The sequence below is a fragment of the Leptopilina heterotoma genome, unplaced genomic scaffold (assembly GCF_015476425.1).
Source record: "Leptopilina heterotoma isolate Lh14 unplaced genomic scaffold, ASM1547642v1 Lhet_125, whole genome shotgun sequence".
Lineage (NCBI taxonomy): Eukaryota > Metazoa > Arthropoda > Insecta > Hymenoptera > Figitidae > Leptopilina > Leptopilina heterotoma.
This window is the reverse complement of record NW_025110845.1, coordinates 1,639,440-1,659,629: the sequence shown is the minus strand read 5'-3', so window position 1 is coordinate 1,659,629 and position 20,190 is coordinate 1,639,440. Positions and strand designations below refer to the sequence as shown.

Here is a 20,190-nt window from a genome sequence, read left to right as displayed (position 1 = left end):
TTAAAAATAACATAGCTGGCAATGATAAGAATAGTTTGCAAAATGTTTCAAAGTGTGCTTCTTGAATTTGATGTGTTAAAATAAATTTTTAATTTTGTCGTGCAAGTTTTATGCGCGCTGCACAGTGCAAGTTTTACGCACGCTGCACTGTGCAAAATTTTCAAAAAATAAAAATTTGAACTACTCTCGTAATTTTTAATAACTTTCATTGCTAATTTTTACATATACTTATTATAACAATCAATCATATAGATTTTAAAAAAATTTTGTATTTTTCAAAAAAATTTTATTTTTCAAAAATTTTTTATTTTTTTTAAATCAAATTTTTTGAAAAATAAATAAAAGTTGTAAATCACTTAAAAATTACTTTTAATTATCTTCTATAGTGTAATATGATTTCAGGTACTGAAAAAATGTCAACAAAATTTTGATTCCCCTAAAAATGATAATTTTTGAATGGCTCAAATTTTACTAGTAGTTTTTAAAAAATTCAACTAATTCAAAATTTTTTAATATTTTTCGTTGCCAAATTTTATGTATGCTTTTCTTACGATAATAAATAATTAATCGTATGGATTTTAAAAAATTTTAATTTTTTCAAAAAACGTGCACAGTGCAGCGCGCAAAAAACTTGCACGACAAAATTAAAAATTTATTTTAACACATCAAACTCAAGAAGAACACTTTGAAACATTTTGCAAACTATTCTTATCATTGCCAGCTGTTTTTTAAAAATTTGTTTTAAAACGTCCAAATTTAAAAAAATTAATAAGATTAGAGATGATTCTATCACTCAGTTGTATTTTAATAAATAGTGAAAATTAACGATCACTCCGAGTCAAGGATCAGTCTATTTATTAAAATACGACTGAGTGATAGAATCATCTCTACTCTTATTAAATAAAAGAAAAGTTAAACTTTGTTATTAAAAAACTTTTTAATCGATTGTATCTAAAAAATTAAACCCTGTAAACACACACATAAATAACAATTATCAAAATAATTTAAAAATTATTTTTGCTCCTTAAAAACAATTTTTTCTGAAAAAAATTCCAAATCAGCCCTATAAAAGGGTGATTTTTCCATAAATGAACAGCTACAGTTTTCGGGTTAAGTTTTCTCTTTTCAGAGGGTGCTAAGGAACCAGAGGGTAACAATGAATTGTTTTGGCATCGTAGGCAAACTTTTTCTTCCTTCCAGACACCTGTGTAGTATTTTATTATAAAAAAATGAAGAACTTAAACACAAGTCTCTTTGTATAATTTCAGTTGATCTTAAACATGATACCTCTGCTGTGCAAACGATTCTTTTTAAGGTGATCACTTACATAAAGGAAAATATTTTCGACGTGACAAAAGTTGAATATTTTAGCGATGGATGCACCAGACAGTATAAAAATTGTACCATGCTGTCTTTCGTGTGTAAACACGAAAAAAAATTTGGCGTTGCCACATCCTGGTCACTTTTTGGATCTGGTAATGGAAAGTCACCATGTGATGGTGTAGGTGGCACTATAAAAAGACTTGCTGCAACTGAGAATATAAGAAGGTCTGCTGACAATCAGATAGCAACTGTTCAGGGGTGCTATTCTGTAACTTCACTTCACATTCACTTCACATTCACTTCACTTTCACTTCACTTTCACTTCACATTCACTTCACATTCACTTCACATTCACTTCACATTCACTTCACATTCACTTCACATTCACTTCACATTCACTTCACATTCACTTCACATTCACTTCACATTCACTTCACATTCATTTCACATTCACTTCACATTCACTTCACTTTCACTCCACATTCACTTCGCATTCACTTCACTTTCACTTCACATTCACTTCACTTTCACTCCACATTCACTTCACATTCACTTCACATTCACTTCACATTCACTACACATTCACTTCACTTTCACTTCACTTTCACTTCACATTCACTTCACATTCACTTCACTTTCACTTCACATTCACTTCACTTTCACTCCACATTCACTTCACATTCACTTTCAATGTGAAGTGAAAGTGAAGTGAATGCGAAGTGAATGTGGAGTGAAAGTGAAGTGAATGTGAAGTGAATGTGAAGTGAATGTAAAGTGAATGTGGAGTGAAAGTGAAGTGAATGTGAAGTGAATGTGAAGTGAATGTAAAGTGAATGTGGTGGAGTGAAAGTGAAGTGAATGCGAAGTGAATGTGAAGTGAAAGTGAAAGTGAAGTGAAAGTGAAGTGAAAGTGAAGTGAAAGTGAAGTGAAAGTGAAAGTGAAGTGAAGTGAAAGTGAAGTGAATGTGGAGTGAAAGTGAAGTGAATGTGGAGTGAATGTGAAGTGAATGTGAAGTGAATGTGAAGTGAATGTGAAGTGAATGTGGAGTGAATGTGGAGTGAAAGTGAAGTGAATGTGAAGTGAATGCGAAGTGAATGTGGAGTGAATGTGAAGTGAATGTGAAGTGAAAGTGAAGTGAAAGTGAAGTGAATGTGAAGTGAATGTGAAGTGAAGTTACAGAATAGCACCCCAGGAGTTATTTAATTTCTGTCGAGATTTGGATTCATCCATACATCCAATCTTAATCATGGCAGATGAAATTAATCCATTCAGACACGCAGAAGACAATTTAACTTTTAAAACTGTACCAGGAACGAGATCTCTTCATTATTTCGAACCATTGAGTCCCACAATAATTCGCTGTAAAACAACTAGTTTGGAAACGAAATTTGTTGTAAATTATGATATCTCGACTAATTTTAAAGAAAGCTTAAACGCACAGTATAGCGAGAGCATGTATGTCGCATTTACAGAAATTGATGATTGGTTCATGGACAAATAAAAAACATTGACAAGGAAGAACAAACAGCCAAAATAGTTGTCATGCAAAAAGTACAATCTGAAGAAAAAAGTTTACACAAAAGGAAATCATCGTATAAAACCGTTAACACTTTTTTTGAATAGTCCGACAATCCACCTGCTTTGTTCTCAAAAATATAATGTTGCGTTAATAAATCCTTAATTCAATCTTCGAAAAAATACAGATTAATCACACAAAATTGTTAAATTATTTAATGAATATTTGCAAAAGGATTTGTAAGACCAGTTTATCAGAAACCAATGAGTTTGTAATTGTAAAAATTAAACTACTAACTTTATATTACAAAAAAATGAAAAAATGTTGTTTTATAATTTTTTGTATAAAATATCCTTTCACAAAAATTAATAATAATATACAGATAAAAAACAAACACCAAAAATACATTTTTTTTAAATTCTCATAAGAAATAATAATAATAATAATAATAATAATAATAATAATAATTAATACTCTTAATTATAACTTTTATTTGTTTTTGCTGTTAAAATTTGTCTAAAATTAAAAAAAATAAGTTTCAATATAGATAACTGATTGGAAATTTTCTGAGGATTGTGAATTTAGGCTCAAATTTTTTCTATGTAGCTGCGTATGGGCACAAAAAGGCAAAAACGGTAAGGAAACATTGAAAAACTCGAATTATGTTACTATTTTGCAAAGAAATGGCTAAAAACTCAAAATACCCAGATTTTCGGAATAATCACTTAAAGTATGGCTTTTTAACTATGTTTCCTGAAAATTTGAGCCAAATCGAAAAAGGTGTTTTTGAGTTATAATTTTTTTTGAAAAAAGCAGTTTTTTTAATCTACTGTACATGCGTTTAGAAATTTCTTCAAAAATTCCAACGCCATTGGATTCTTTGGAAAATTTCCCATCGACTAGTACTTTTCCAATTTTTTTAGACCAAAATTGACACTTTCTCACGCAAAAATGTATTTTTCAATCTTAGTTTTGAAAAATGTCACTTTTCACGAAATTGACGATTGTGAGCGTTCTTTATGAGATAGGAACTTGAAATTTTGGCTAGTTCATTATAGTTGAAGGTAGAATACGCCTAAAAACTTTGAGACAAATTGGTAACTTCTCACGTACAACTGTGTGATTTACCCATGGAATCCCCCTTGTATAATTTAAAAAAATAAATTTCACTTAAATTTAATTTAAATTAATTTGATAATAACTCGAAAAAAGGATCAGCTGCAATTTTTGTTTTACAATTTTTAAAGCTTTAAATATACAGGATTAAAATGCCACTAGCCGATTTCGTCACCATTTTTGCAAAACCTAAATTTAATTGAAGCCAACTATGAATAAAAAACATATTTTTCAAAAATTCAATGAATTCGCTAAAAAATTATTATTGTTTCATATTACAAAGTAAATCACTTTTTAATTGTAAGTAGACGTATGAATAAACAACTTATGTATAGAATATATAAAATGTAAACATTGATTGGTTTTTTTATTATTACTTCAAACACAAGAATTTTTAAATAAAAAAATAGCTTTTTGTCACTTTTAAAATATATATCTGAAATATATAGATAAATCTCCATAAGTGTTGTAAGATTACATAACACTTTGTATTTTTTGAAACTTTAATTAACTGTTTGGATAATTTGACGAATTTTACTAATATTCAAGTTTTTTCTTCATTTCATGTTATTTATTTTGTAGGTATTTCGTTTGTATTTCTTTATTAGAAAATTTTACTTTTATAATTTTTTGTTGTCTTTTAGAATAAACATTATTCTTCTTTTTTCATATGTAAATACTTATTTACTTTCTTTAAAATAATTATTTTCATTTTAGTCTTTCAGATACAAGCAGCAACTATTTTGAATAAATGTTAAGCTTGTGAAATTTGAAATAGTGCTTATAATGTTATATAATTTATTTAGATTTATTTATATATTTCAGATATAAATTTTATAGAAGTGACAAAAATACATGCATTAGAAAAATTCTCATATTTTAATTCCTCCTTTTCAACTTATTTAAAAAATTTTGTATTTGAATTAATAATAATCAATTTTAACATTTGATATATTCTATACATGACTTGTTTATTCATACGTCTACTTACAATAAAAAAGCGATTTACTTTGTAATATGAAACAAGTCTTTCGCGCTATAATTTTGTACTTTTACTACAATGAAAGATGGTCGCCGTGGTAACAATTCTGCTCTCAGAATTTCAAATCCAGTGGTATATAGAGATCAGTGACACCGTCCAATTTCGTGTCATCCCCCTAGCGGCTGAACTTTTTGATTAGAGAGCTCAAATTTGGTACAGATATATATTTTCACATGTATATTATAGGAAAAATATAGGGGAGAGTCTCCAGTTGTGAGACGGGTTTTATTTTTGACCCGTAAATTGTAAACGGGTAAACGAAATTGTAAATAAAATACACCGTTCGAAAGGTAACAGAAATACGCAACTTTTATAAAAAGAAAGTATAGTGTTTCGATGAACTCAGAAAATTTTACGATACATTTTCCGAGCACATCGCTTTTTTCAACAAAAAAAAAATGTCTCCAGTTGTGAGACACTCATTAAAAATTGCTAAAATTAAATAAGTTTGACATAAAACGTTATGTTTAGTAGAAATAATGAAATATATTAATAATATATATTATTATATACTAAATAATAATATTTATTCGCCAAAATATGACTATCAAATAAACACAATTAAATAGCTTCAACAAGAGCATTAAAATTGATTTCTTCTGAATCAATTGACTTTTTTCCACTTGACATGCCCAAAAATAATAGAAAAAAAATCAAATAAGAAATGTTTTTATATAAACCAATCGGCTTTTTAATATTGCATGTTAATAAAAATTGACTGTCTCACAACTGGAGGTGTCTCACAACTGGAGACTCTCCCCTAGCAAATGTGATTGGAGGTGATGGTTATAGTGTTGTCAAGGAAAAACTAAAAAAAATTTAAAAACGTGTTTTTCCCTAACTTTTACATTATGTTTTAAATATAGGTCTACGGAACCTGCCATTTTAGTGCGAGTGTAACTCGTAATTGTCCACTTTTTTATAGTTGCAAGACACCTTTACGAGTGCGAGCGCACACTCACATGACTGGAATGCGACTCACTGGTTAGTAGGGTGTCCCAAAAAAATTAAAACTTTTTTTTTATTGGGTCTCATCCCCTAAAAATCTTTCAATTTGTGTAAAAATAAGAACACAATATTTGAAAATAAAAAATTTTAATATTAACCCGTGGTTCAGACCCTTTGAACCATAAAAACGCTGAAAATTTAGTGTTTTTTCATTTTTAACATAAATATAAATGTCAAAATATAATGAGTTGGGTGTCATTGTAAAGATAATTAAATTACCTTTCGATCCATGTGTCACAGTATAAGATTAAATGAAAATTAAAAGTGTTACAGTCGATTAAAGATCAAATTTCATGGAAATTTTGATGATTTTTAGACACTTAAGTAACTTGTACTTTTTTCACATTAAACAGTAAAAAATATTTAGATTTTAATTTTTTTATTAAGAGTCTGTAACATTACAAAAATCCATAATTTGACCGTCGATTAAATTTGTCTCAAAATCCGTTACCCGATTTTGAGACGAATTCGATCGACTTTTATAAAGTTCTCCGCCATTTTGAAATTTAAAAAACTGACATTGGACTCTAAATCAGCGACTTCAGTATTGCTTGATTACTGATTTTAGTAACTTTAGTGGTTATATCTAAATTTATTGTTTCAATTTTTGCTGCAAATGTTGAAGGAATAATAGAAATGAAAAAAATAGTTTTGTTTACTAAATCTAGTGTATAATTCTCATTTTCAATCAAATCGAGGTTCACAAGGGCTAAAAATTTTTGTAATGTTACAGACTCTTAATAAAAAAATTAAAATCTAAATATTTTTTACTGTTTAATGTGAAAAAAGTACAAGTTACTTAAGTGTCTAAAAATCATCAAAATTTCCATGAAATTTGATCTTTAATCGACTGTAACACTCTTAATTTTTATTGAATCTTATACTGTGACACATGGATCGAAAGGTAATTTAATTATCTTTACAATGACATCCAACTTATTATATTTTGACATTTATATTTATGTTAAAAATGAAAAAACACTAAATTTTTAGCGTTTTTATGGTTCAAAGGGTCTGAACCACGGGTTAATATTAAAATTTTTTATTTCCAAATATTGTGTTCTTATTTTTACACAAATTGAAAGATTTTTAGGGGATAATAAAAAAAAAGTTTTAATTTTTTTGGGACACCCTACTGGTTAGCAATAGTGCAACGGTCACTCGTGAATGCGATATGAGTGCGTTATGACGCTCATTGAGTGATTCTCACGCCGAGCGCATGACTATCTGGGTAGGGTCGCTGATTACGAATCGAATGTAAAATATTCAAAATTGCGGATCCAATATTCTGCTCAGATTCAATAAACTTTTTAGCAACTTCTGACTTTCTGGTTTCTACCATGTGAAATACCTAACTACATTGAGAGAGCAAAGTAGTTAAAGCAAACAAAACAATGGTTGCGAATACCATTTTGATCAGTAAACTATGCTGCTGCTGATTCGATAGTCATAGATACCATTTTTAAAGAAAAACGATTTACCATTTTTATTAGTGAGCTGATGGTAATTCCTGAAAGAGGAAATAAGTGTGGAAAGGATATTATTTGTCGAAGTTCATATTTATAATCGTGATATAAAGAATTATATATTGTGATGTGATTTTTGTCAAAAGGTGAAACATATAAACTATAAAATGGAAAGTTCTTTTAATTTAGTAAAATCAGAAAGACCAGGTGATCTTGTGTGTGTAGACTTCTACGGTCCTCTCTCTTGATCTATATGCAGTATGCAGTATATTTTTGTGATGTTAGACGTACTTTCGCAATATGTAAAACTAGTGTTTCATTTGAACGACACGATCCAAGGAAAAAACGATTTTTAAAAAATAATACTTTAAAATACAAAATTAAAAAGAAAGTATAACACTGTCCGACAAAAATGAATTTTTTCCCTGCCCCTCGGATAATTTTGGTCACTTTTCACAGATTTTGTCACGTTGATTACGAATCTGCAAAGAAAAATTCTCTAGCACGTCTACATTCTGAGAAAATTAGTGTTAAAAAGTCAAAAAAGTGAGTTTTTGACCATATTTGAACTTAAATAAAATAAAAACAGGAGGTGCTAATAGATAGTATATTAAGCAACAAGAGGATAAAGGCAGTTATTTTTTTATTCTCGTGTTACTTACGATATTTTTTATTCCTATGCACAAAAGCGGCGATTTCAGATAGCAGACGACAGGGAGTAAAAGTCATTAACTTGTTCGACTTGAATGAAAATGGCGGCCGTTTTCTCCCATGGGTAAGCAAAATGCATGTGAACAGACAATTTTCTTGCCCTTGGGAGAACACAGCCGCCATTTTTATACGGTCGAAGAAATGAATGACTTTCCTCCCTGTCGTCTGCTATTAGAAAGCGCCATTTTTGTGCATGTGGGATAAAAAATCATGTTTGTGGGTTTAATTGAAAGCTTGGACTTTAAATAATAATTCGACAAAGGGGTGTTGCACATTTGTTTAAAAAAATTGTTAAAATAATAATAATTACTTTTATTTTATGTTTCTTTAACGTTTTCCTCTTCGAATTGCAACAACCAATCAAGGGTTATCCTTGATTATTTAAAATGCGAGATTCGTTTTTCCCCGTTTAATTTACTAAAAATTTAGAATTTAGAAAAGATTAACTAAAAATGGTTGCGGGATGGGTTGTTTTAATTAATAAGCATTTATTTCCCTTATAAGTTTTAAATTTATTTTCCCTTTTCTTTTCAAAATTTAAGCGTAAACATTACAATAATTATATTTTCGCTTACCGCTAAACTTATCCTACCACCTCCACTTCGTAGAGATGGGCCTTGTTTAATTGTTTAGTGTTGATCACCTCGATTGTAATTTTCAATAATTCTTCGCTTGATCCCTTGAGATGTCGATTATTTTAAACACAATTCTTACGCCCGTGATTTTACTCGCGTTAATTCTACGTTTGTGTTGATTCTTTTTCACCACTATCGATTAACCGAGTTGTTAAAACTTGCCTTAATTAGCGTAGGAAACTAATTAAGGGACAGTTAAGAACGCGTCTTCTTATTATGAATGACCGATTAATACTGCCCTGAACGAACTGTGATGTCAATTTTTATACCAGAAACTATATTTCTGTTGGAGGGAAAATCTGCAACTTTGACATTCCTCAGGGATCGTTGTCCCGTGTTGAAATAATTTATTATTTCTATATTTCGAAGGAGTACCCCTTTGGATCGCTTTTGCTGACTTTGCTTTCTTTTGAATTAAGCAAGTCCATAGTATATTAATCCATGATTGCCAAAGACAAACGAAATTATTTGCAATAATTGTTGCTTCATTATTTGGCAATCATTATTAATCTTTGCATATTTGTGTCCTTAGGGTTAACAACCTTGCAGCAATAAATTATTGAACTTATTCTGATTTTAAGGAGGAATGTCATTACAGAGTATTTTGGTTGGTGTAACAATTGACATACGAGCTCATTCCAGAAAATGATTTAGTTGATTTGTTTGCATATTTCTTATAATAGGGATTCTCTCCTTTTTTAAAATTTAATTATAATTAATGGATTATTGATTCGTTACAAACCACCATGGAATATTACAATTGTCGTCCCGATAATTTCCCATATTAAAGAAATACAAAATTGAAAATCGAAATCTCAAGTTCTTCTTTTAAGAAATATATATATATATATATATTTTAAAAGAACTGTAGTTATAGTTATTAATCGAATTTGTTAATCTTAAACGTTAAGATATAAATTATTTAAAAAGTTTTGCAAAACTTATTTTATAGATATAACCTGATTCTTACGTAATTATACTTGATATTAATTTCCTAGATTGTAAATATATTTATTATTCGTAACGAAAGTTAAGTTATTAAGGTAAAAGTCTTTGAATTGGAATTTTGGGGTAAGGACTTGTGGGCAAAATCTTGATACACGAGGTTGGATCTTCCGGGAAGTTGTTTGAAGAATCTGCGTCAGGAGTAGAGTTTTCAGGAACAATATCTTCAGGTGGACTTTCAATTTTTGTTAGTTTATTGTCGCCAGTATCGGTATTGCTTGTTCTAGATGCTGGAACAGGACCCTCGATTGGAGTTATGCCAATGTTTTCATGACTGGCATCAGCAAAACTTAACCTTCGTCGAGAGAACAGGGATTTCGACTTCTTTATCTTCGTTGTAGTTAAGATGGGGGTGTTAGAATGTTTCTGAATAATTATTTTTCTAGTTTTCCAAGATATACAAATTTTAAATACTATCCACCCGATAATGGCAATTAGGACAATAGTTCCCATTCCTAAATAAGTTCCTTTAATCCAGTTATGATGGTATCCTTTTTCCGTTTGTTGTAAGGAAAACTTGTATAATTGTTGTTCTAACTCGTCTAAACTTTGTGAATTCTTTAAGAATTCTTTATCTTTAGGAAACACTATTTCGAAGCTTTCTTGAGCCAATTTCATTTCTGCAATCCTAGGGGAGAGATAATTTAAATTCAATTCGAATTCTGATTCGTATATTACTTCAGTTATTCCTTGAATCCTTGGTAATGCTGGAATCATGATATTTGAAGAGCTAGCAAGCAGCCTGGAGCTAACTGTAGTAGTCCTATTCCTTCGATAAGAACATTGGTACTGGGTTGTGAAGAGCAGTGAATATTAAGGATAGTTGAATTTCTTGTGGAATACAACCATCCTCCAATGGTGTTTAGCTTGATCCAGTGATTTTCTTCCTGGTACTCCAATAGAATGTGACATGATTGTAGTGTTTCCATTGTTGGATTTAATAGAAGTTTTATTTCGCACGGTAGTCTCCCGCGGATTTCATGAATGGCTATTCCATTTTGGCACAATAGATATTCTGTAGTTTTTTTACATGGTTCCAATTCTTTTTCATTAATCAGCATATAAGTTCGCATGGGCTCATCAACGGCGATGTGGGAGTATTTTGATTGAATGGATACCTTAGCAGATTTATTTCCAAGGATATCCTGAAAGACTGGAAACGAGTGCAATTGGTAAATCATGTAGTCCATCTTGTCCAGCAGAGGAATGTCCACCAAAACCTTAAGGTGCCCTTCTTCTAGTAGTATTGTAGTTCTTGATAGTTGAATAATTTCTTCTATGCTGTACTCTGGTCCTCTAGTGGGAATGGAAAGAGAAGGTCGGTGATCTTGGATATCTCGAAGAACAAGAGTAAGTTGCGCACTGGAAATGAGTGATGGGTGTAAGTGTCATTTTCTAGCCGCACGTATGACTTCTAGCATCCTGGCTCCTACCTTACTGTTGTGAATTAATTGGGTTTTTATTCTACCAAGAAGATGATTTAAGTCTTCATAAAATTTTTGATGAGCAGCTCCCTGGTGAGATTTCTTTATAAGATTCGTTAAATTATTCAGACGCTGTCCAAATTTATTGATTGTTATTTTTTGATTTTCAGCTCTCTTGTATAAAGAGTCTAAAAGAGCTCTAACTACGTGAGTCTGCTTCCCCACCAGATGGGAAAGATTAGCTTGAGCTGCATTCAATTCTTCTATTTGCGATTGTATTTGTTGTCCACCTTCGTAATTTAGTACGCCGACGACAGGTCCCATTATTTTTCCAATAATACCTATTAATGGAATACTCCTCCTAGTCCTCATTTGTCCTTGAAGTATTATTGGAGATATACTTTTTATCTTCTTTAATTCTGCTAATTCCGTTGAAATTTCATCTTGAATATCGGTGGCTGTATCCCAGGTATCTTCCCAGTTGTATTCTTTGATATAAGAGGAGCAGTCTGGTAGTTGATTTGGGCAAATTTTATGGAGGTCTGATGCTTTTTCTCGTAGATTAAGAAGCCATTTTTCTTGCTGTTCAATGTTTAGAAAAACAGCCAGTCTCCAATTGGAAGTAGATAATTTCATTAAGCCTCCATATTCGTAGTATATCCCACTACTTTTGTTGAACCGTTTTAAGACTAACAATAAGTGGGTAAAACTTTGTCCTTATGCTTCATCACCCTTTCACCAAACTCGTTTTCTAACACTACATTATTGTTTTCGGTAAAAGCAACAATTGTGAATGGACCGTCAGCTCTTTTATCAAATTTGTTAGACCGTATTTCTTTTTGTACATATACTATGTGTCCTATTTTGGCTTTTAGAGGTCGAGCCTTGGAATCATAGAAATCTTTAGACTTTAATTTAGAAGCAATGATATTTTTAGAAGCAATGTTTTGTGTTTCGTTCAGTCTGGTGATCAGGTCACGAAGATAAGAGCCGTAAGTGGCTAATTCGGGTCCTTGAGGGAAGGCACTTGGCATCCTAGCCAACTTTCCGTACACGAGTTCATGAGGAGTAAAATTGGTTGCCTCATGAACTGATGTATTATATGCGAGCATGCAAAAGGGAAGTAGTCGATCCCAATCATCAAAATCGTTTGAATAACATTTAATATAGTCGGTTAGAACAATGTGACTTCTCTCTAGTGATCCGTTGGTTTGAGGCCTATAGCCTGAGGTGGTAATTTGTTTTATATGAAACAATTTTTCTAATTTTCGTAATAGAGAACTGATAAAATTCGCGCCTCTATCTGTTAAAATGCATTTAGGGGCTCCAAATTTTGAAATTAAGTCAGTTACTACTGTGTGAGCGATGGTTGTACTTTTAATATCAGGTATGGCTACAGCAATGCAGTACTTGCTAAAATTATCCTGCATTGTTAGGATATACCGGTTTCCATTGGGAGTCGTTCTTAATTTTCCAACAATATCTAGGGATACTTTTTCGAATGGTTCCGCTGGAGTGTCGGTTATAATCATTGGTTCACGAGTTTTAGCCCTAACCAGTTTGTTTTCCCGACAAGTTTTACATTCTCTGACGAAATTCGTAACGTCATTACGTAAACCTGGCCACACGAATCGTTCTCTTATTCGTTTATAGGTTTTACTGATGCCTTTATGGCCTCCGATGTAACTCGAGTGAAATTCTTGAAGGATCCCGGACCTCATTTCGGGAGGGGGAACTTCTATGCTTCCGTGACAAAGAGTGATGGTAACATCGCCACCACGGAACATACTTGTTAAAAGTTCTCTCATATAATTCGGAGGAAGTGAACCTAATAGGTCGCCGGAATTGGCTATTCTACAGGTTGATTTCCCGTCTCTAGCAAGAGCTTTTTGAAGGCCCTTTAATCTAGTCTGTACGTCATTCCAGTTGATAGCATCATAGTGTTTATCTTTGACAACTATGGAATAGGTATTGAATCGTCCTTGGGGTGTGACTAAAACCTGACCTAACTGGGGATTCATTTCTTTAAGGTCTTTAATATCAACTCGTTCAGTCGCTATTAAAAGTTTAACTACAGGATCGACTGGCTCACAATCTCTTGATATAAAGTGAGCATAATTATCTCGTTTCAACGTTATAGGTTCATTCCACTCATTTTGGATCTTACAGGAGTTTGGTGGAGCAAGATCATCATACGGACTAAGCGTGTGATCTAATAGTGTATTATAACCTAATCGATAGTGAGGTTCATTAATTCTGGTCACTAAACGTCGCGGCTTCACATCTAGCTTACGGTAAGGCTGATTTAGTTGTGAAGTCGTGACTATAGATTGTTGTTCAGTTGTTGGGGTTAAGATGTGAGTGTTAGGAGTGGATTGAGCATATGGATGAGTGTTAGCCGATGGGGTTTGGAAGGTTACGTGCTTCCTAGTTCTATCAGAAGGATTTTGTTTTAGAAATACAGGTAATTCAGATATTTCATTTAGCTTTGATCCATCAGGTTCCTCATCTTCGCTCTCGATCAACGGTTCTTTTTCTTTTTCAGTGTATGCAATACCAGCATTAGTTATAGGTTGTTGTTTGTGAGTTTATCCCAAGAATTCATTAATTCGTGATGAGAATAGTTTATCATCATAATCTCCACAGGGGTCTTGTTCTTCCAAGTCTTTCAGTAATTCTTCATTTGATTTTCCTTCAGAAACGCAATTTCTTCTGTTGACAATTGATTCATCCATACCTTCATGGTCCCAAGCTAAGGATCGAGTAGTAAGGTCAATTGGGTTGATTCCTTTCCTTCCCAATGATTCGTTGAATTTCTTTATGGATTTCTCAAGATCAATTCTAATATCAGATTTCTTTTGTATAGCAGAGACATCTTCTTCTGAATCAGATTCGCTGGAGTTGTAAACTGGAGGGAGATCTACGATAGTTGGTCTATTGCTATCAGCGGGTACTTCGGACTCGTCAACTGAATAAGCAGTTCCAGCATTTTCAATTGCTTGAGTGGCTAATTGGTCAGCCATTTCGTTCCCAAAAATTCCTTGATGGCTTGGCACATGTTTAAATGTTACATCAAGAGAATTCATTGCTTTTTCTAATTGTTCGAATTCTGCTCGATTTTGGACTGCTTTATTAGTCGTAGTCTTCCAGTCATTGGATTTCCATCTAGGTAACCATTTGGTCATACTATCAATCAAAAACTGAGAATTAGTGATCACCTTTAAACGTTGATACCCTGCTTCCTTAGCTTTCCTGACAGCAACTATGGCAGCCTCAATTTCTGCAGCGTTATTTGTCTGTTTTCCTGTAGCGCGTTGAGATACATTTAGTGGATGGTTTTCTCCGAACCATACCCCAATTCCAGCAGTTGATCCTACGTTTCCATTTCTCTGACAGGCTCCATCAATGTATACTTCAGTGCATGGATTGGCTTGTGAGTTACGGCGTGGAGTAGGGGGCCCCAAAGCCGGTATAGTACTCTTCTGAGAACGGAATACAGGAGGGTCGGATTGTTCTGTGTCGTCATTAGATGAGGAATCTTCTGACGAAGATTGATCTCCTTCTGTTGGATCGACTTGAGAAGTAATTCGCTTCCTATTCTTTAGTCTAGAAGCTATGGTACTTTCTTCTAATTCAGTAGACTGTTGAATAGGTTTTTCTTCTTCTCGTGCTGAGGTGGGTTGTTTCTTAGGCCTTCCAGGTTTTCTTTTTTCAGCGCTGGTGGAAGGTAAGGATACTTTTACCTTTTTTGGTATAGTTTATTTTCCGGATTCCGATTTTATTCGTCGCGGAGGTAAGGTGGAAGGTCTCTTTAAAATAGACACCGGTTTAGAAACCTCGCCGGCATTCATTCGAGCAGTAGACCTTAATCTGGGTTGTTCCTTTGTAGGTATTGTATTTATAGGAAACGCCTTTAAAGTATTTACGGAATTAGAAGGGATTTTGTTTGTTAGCACTTCAGAGGAGTCACTTTCATCCGATTCGGTGACTGTTGTTGAGTCAGAATCACTAGAGTTCCTATATGGTGGATTTCACCGTCCGACAAAATTTAACTTTTTTTTTCACACACAAAAAAATCAAACATTTTCGGAAACTAGGACCAAAAAAAAAATACCCGTGTTTGGCCGTTTTGCTGGATCAAGTCGTTTGTGGCTTTTAGGGGTGAAAACAACCCTTAAATGAAAAGTGACAAGTTATATTATAAAAATAGATTCAATTTGCCTAAAACTCGTTACTCAGGGGTTTTTGAGGTGGCAGATCACGAATCCGATGTCGGTTTTTTAAAATTAAAAATGGCGGATCCAATATGGCGGCTGTCAAAATAAAAAATTGATCGGATTCGCTTGAAACTTGTTACTCGGGGGTTTTTGGGGTCGCTGATTACGAATCCGATGTCGGTTTTTTTAAATTTTAAATGGCGGATCCAATATGGCGGCTGTCAAAATAAAAAATTGATCGGATTCGCTTGAAACTTGTTACTCGGGGGTTTTTGGGGTCGCTAATCACGAATCCGATGTCAGTTTTTCAAAATTCAGAATGTCGGATCCAATATGGCTGTCAACATTTTTAAAAATAGATTTAATTTCCCTGAAACTTGTTATTCAGGGGATTTTTGGGATCGCTGATTAAGAATCTTAAGTCAGATTTTCAAAATTAAAAATGTAGGATCAAAATGTAGATTACAGATCTAGAATGAAACTGGAAAATTTAATTGTGTGATTCTTTTTTGTTTTTTGCAATTAAATATTCTTAATTGATTTTAAACGATTTTTAAACAAATGTCAATAGTTGATATTTTCACTTTAGAAGCATTGTTAAACAATCACTTTATATTTAATAATTCATCTTACTTACGCTTCCTATTATCGAATAAATTTACTTACCACAAAGTTTGCTTTGTCATTAAAAAAATGTCCAATATGCAAAGTCACATTTGTAAAAATATTGAAATTTTTTGTAATCTTCATCTTTATAAGATCCGCCATTTTGGATTTTTAAAATCTGACTTAAGATACGTAATCAACGACCCCAAAACCCCCTGAGTAACGAGTTTCAGGGAAATTGAATCTATTTTTCAAAAAGTTGTCAGTCATATTGGATCCGCCACTTTGAATTTCAAAAATCTAATATCATATTCGTAATCAGCGACCCCAAAAACCCCCAAGCAACGAGTTTCAGGCAAATTAAATCATTTTTAAAAAAAGATGTCCGCCATATTGGATCCGCCATTTTGAATTTTGAAAAACTGACATGAGATTCGTAATCAGCGACCCCAAAAACCCCCAGGCAACGAGTTTCAGGCAAATTAAATCATTTTTTAAAAAATATGTCCGCCATATTGGATCCGCCATTTTGAATTTTGAAAAACTGACATCGGATTCGTGATCAGCGACCCCAAAAACCTCCGAGTAACAAGTTTCAAGCGAATCCGATCAATTTTTTATTTTGACAGCCGCCATATTGGATCCGCCATTTTTAATTTTAAAAAACCGACATCGGATTCGTGATCTGCGACCCCAAAAACCCCCGAGTAACGAGTTTTAGGCAAATTGAATCTATTTTTAAATTATTACTTGTCACTTTTCATTTAAGGGTTGTTTTCACCCCTCGAAGCCACAAACGACTTGATCCAGCAAAACGGCCAGACACGGGTATTTTTTTTTTGGTCCTAGTTTCCAAAAATGTTTGATTTTTTTGTGTGTGAAAAATCGTGTCGGACGGTGTTTTCGGACAAAGCTTGAATCCTAGAATTTGATTTACCCTTTTTGTATTCAAATTTGTAGTTGTAATCCCGCAATCTTAGTCTCCACCTGGTAAGGCGTGCTCCTGGGTTTATTATAGAGGACATCCAATGTACTGGCTCGAAATCGCAAGCCAGTGTGAATTCTCGACCGTATAAATATGGTCGAAAGTTCTCTACCGCATATAACACCGCAAGGCACTCTTTTTCTGTTTCTTCATAGCGTCGTTCATTTTCGTTGAAGACTTTAGAGTAGAACGCTATGGGATGTTCCGTTCCGTCTTTTTCTTGAGTCAGTATGGCTCCTATAGCAAATTCCGATGCGTCCGTAGTTAATTTAAACGGTCTCGTAAAATCGGGGAATTGTAAAATAGGTTCACGGCAAAGGTATTCCCGTAATTTCTTGAAGCTAGCTTTTTGTCGTGGACCCCATTCCCATTTGCAATCCTTTTTTAGTAGGTCGACTAGTGGTTTCGATTTTTTTGCATAATCTTTAATAAATTTTCGATAATATCCGGTAAGCCCTAGAAATTGTCTAACATTCTTGGGTTCACTGGGTTTTGGAAAGTTTTTTATTGACTCTACTTTTGAAGGATTTGCCGGACACCTTCTTTACTAATAATGTGACCTAAGTACGCGGTTTCTTTGTTCATAAAGTCGCATTTATCAGGCTGAAGTTTAAGGTTGGCTTCTCTTAATTTATTGAATAATCTCCTTGCTCTTCGGTCATGTTCAGGCAACGTGTCCGAAAAGATGATTATATCGTCTAGATATGGGCAAATCTAAAAAACATGCTCACTTCGACATAAAAAGGGAAAATTTTTTAATTTGTGAGCACTCATGCATTGTTTATATTATTTTACTCATAATTATTCAATAAATAAGAAAATTTTAATGTAATTAATATTCATAAATTTCTTCAAAAGTTAGACGGAAAACAAACTTTCGGGTATTCTATATCACAGTTACAAACGACCTGACTTGTGAAATATTAAACAAGAAATAAACAAAATTCAAATTATACTATTTTTTATTAATATTATAAATTAAATTAATTATCATTTATAAAAATTAAATTTAACATTTTCTGCTCAGTTATTCCATATAAGTAACAAAAAATAATCGATTCTCTCATTCTATCCCGTTTGAGGATTTTTAAATCTAGCGAAATTATTAATAAATACATGGCAACAGTAAATACTAACCAAGAAAAAAAAGTATTTTTAAATATAATAAAAATATAAAGGATAATATTAAATTACATGAAGGCATTACGGTTTCTTTACTTTTGACGTTAATGAATAGGTTACAATTGACAATTAGTATGAACTTCGTCAATTACAAAAAAACATAAATGTTAGTTAATTTTAAAATCATAGCTTTGCACCAACTTCAAAATACATACATGAAAAACGACAAGATGCAATAAATCACGATTTTTATACATTCCTAATAAAAACTTTTTGAAGCATTTTACAGGTATATGTAAAAATGAGAAATCTATCAGTTACAAAAGAAATTATGTAGTTTTGAATTATTTTGTAAGTGTGCCTTCAAATAAGGTGTCATTTAAATAAATATTACACTCCACCTTTCAGAATATTTTATCATTAAAGGTCAATTTATTTTAAAGGCACACGTTTTGTTAACATCCCAAATTGTTAACAATCGTTTGTCAAATACAATGTGTACTTAGAAATTTTTAAAAATTAAATGCTTCAAAAATTACATGCAAAAAAACTAAAATAATTTATTGTGGTCGAAATTAGAGTCACCCCTTATTATTATTTATTTACAAACCATTCGGTTCAATACATTCTAAAAATATAAAAACTACAATATAAGAACAAAAAAATAAAACATTCTACAAACACAGAATAATAAGACGCTAGGGGTCGCTATTTAACATTTTTTCTAACATTCTTACAAATTTTTTCAATGAGCTTATATCCTGGGTATTTATAATCCTCATCCAAAATACAATTTCTGAGTCACAGTCTTGAATCTCCGGAAAAAATTGTTTTTTCACTTCCTCATGAGCCCCACACTCAACTAAGAAATGATATAGACTGCCCCGATCCAAGCACCAACAGGTATCAACCCACGATTTAACCCTAATATTTTTATTGATGGAAATTAAAATTCTTTGTCTATGTATGTTAGCAAGCCTGAATTGAGCAAATACTCTTTTAAAATATAGTTCCAGGCGTCCCACCAAATAAATCTGAGGCCCCAATTTCATTTCTAGATCTTGCCACATAATTAAACTTTTAGATTTGTATCTGTCCTCCAGATCTTGATTTAGGCAAAATCTCTCGAATTTAGATAATAAGTTATTGGAAATTCTACTTATTTCTTCTAACTCTGATGACTCCCAACATCTCGTCATGTCACAATCTTTAAAAAAATGTTTTATTTGCATATACCAATTAAATCCAGAGTCGGTTCTCCCCCCCCTAGCAAGCTCCATCAGTCTCACCAAACACAGTCTTGGGAACCTAGTATTTTCCATATTATTTATTTTTTTAATCCAAGACAGAGTCTGCGAGAGTACGGCACCGGCCAGGTGAGATCTCCCCGACTCTAAGCGTACTGCATAGTTTGGAGAATTTATTGGGAGCCATAAGAGCTTCTTAAAAAACGACAGCTGAACTTTCTCGATTTGCCCTAAGCAATTTTGTCCCCAAACCTGTATCGCGTAAAACAGAATACTTTTAACCAACGACTCAAAAAGCCTATTGTACGTAGACCAAGTGTCGGCTTTAAGACTACCGATTACTTTCATTGTTGTACCTATCGCCGCATTGGTCGAGGCAGCCACCACCCTCATATTCTCAGAAAAGGCACACGAGTCTGAGAAAATCACACCTAGATATTCGTAATCCTTAACAACTTCAATTTTTTCATTGCCGTAGTTAAATGTCTTGTAATGATTTACCTCCCCCTTCTTATCTCCGCGAAAGATTACAACTTTTGTTTTACCTATATTTACAGTTAATTGATTCAGTCGACAATATTTTTCTAGGGCCTTGAGCTTATTCGAAAGCTCCCACGGTGTATCTGACAACAATACAATGTCGTCGGCATAGGCCAATAACAATACTTCTGTTAAAAAATTAATAGCAAGACCTCTACATCCCTCTGATCTCAAAAATTGCTCCATATCACAGGTAAAAATCGAAAATAAATGAGGACTCAAGACC

General features: G+C 32.7%; 2 protein-coding genes across 2 annotated transcripts in view; one reads left to right on the top strand and one right to left on the bottom strand.

The window, feature by feature from the left end:
- The window catches only part of LOC122512727, a 772,233-nt gene that overhangs the window by 650,679 nt on the left and 101,364 nt on the right, over positions 1-20,190 (top strand). The window lies entirely within an intron of this gene.
- On the bottom strand, positions 13,836-15,002 carry LOC122512753 (ribonuclease H1-like; the record flags this gene model as incomplete). The annotated part of the gene is made up of 1 exon (XM_043628787.1): positions 13,836-15,002. A coding segment is annotated over one exon (1,167 nt), but the record flags the coding sequence as incomplete, so codon positions are not given.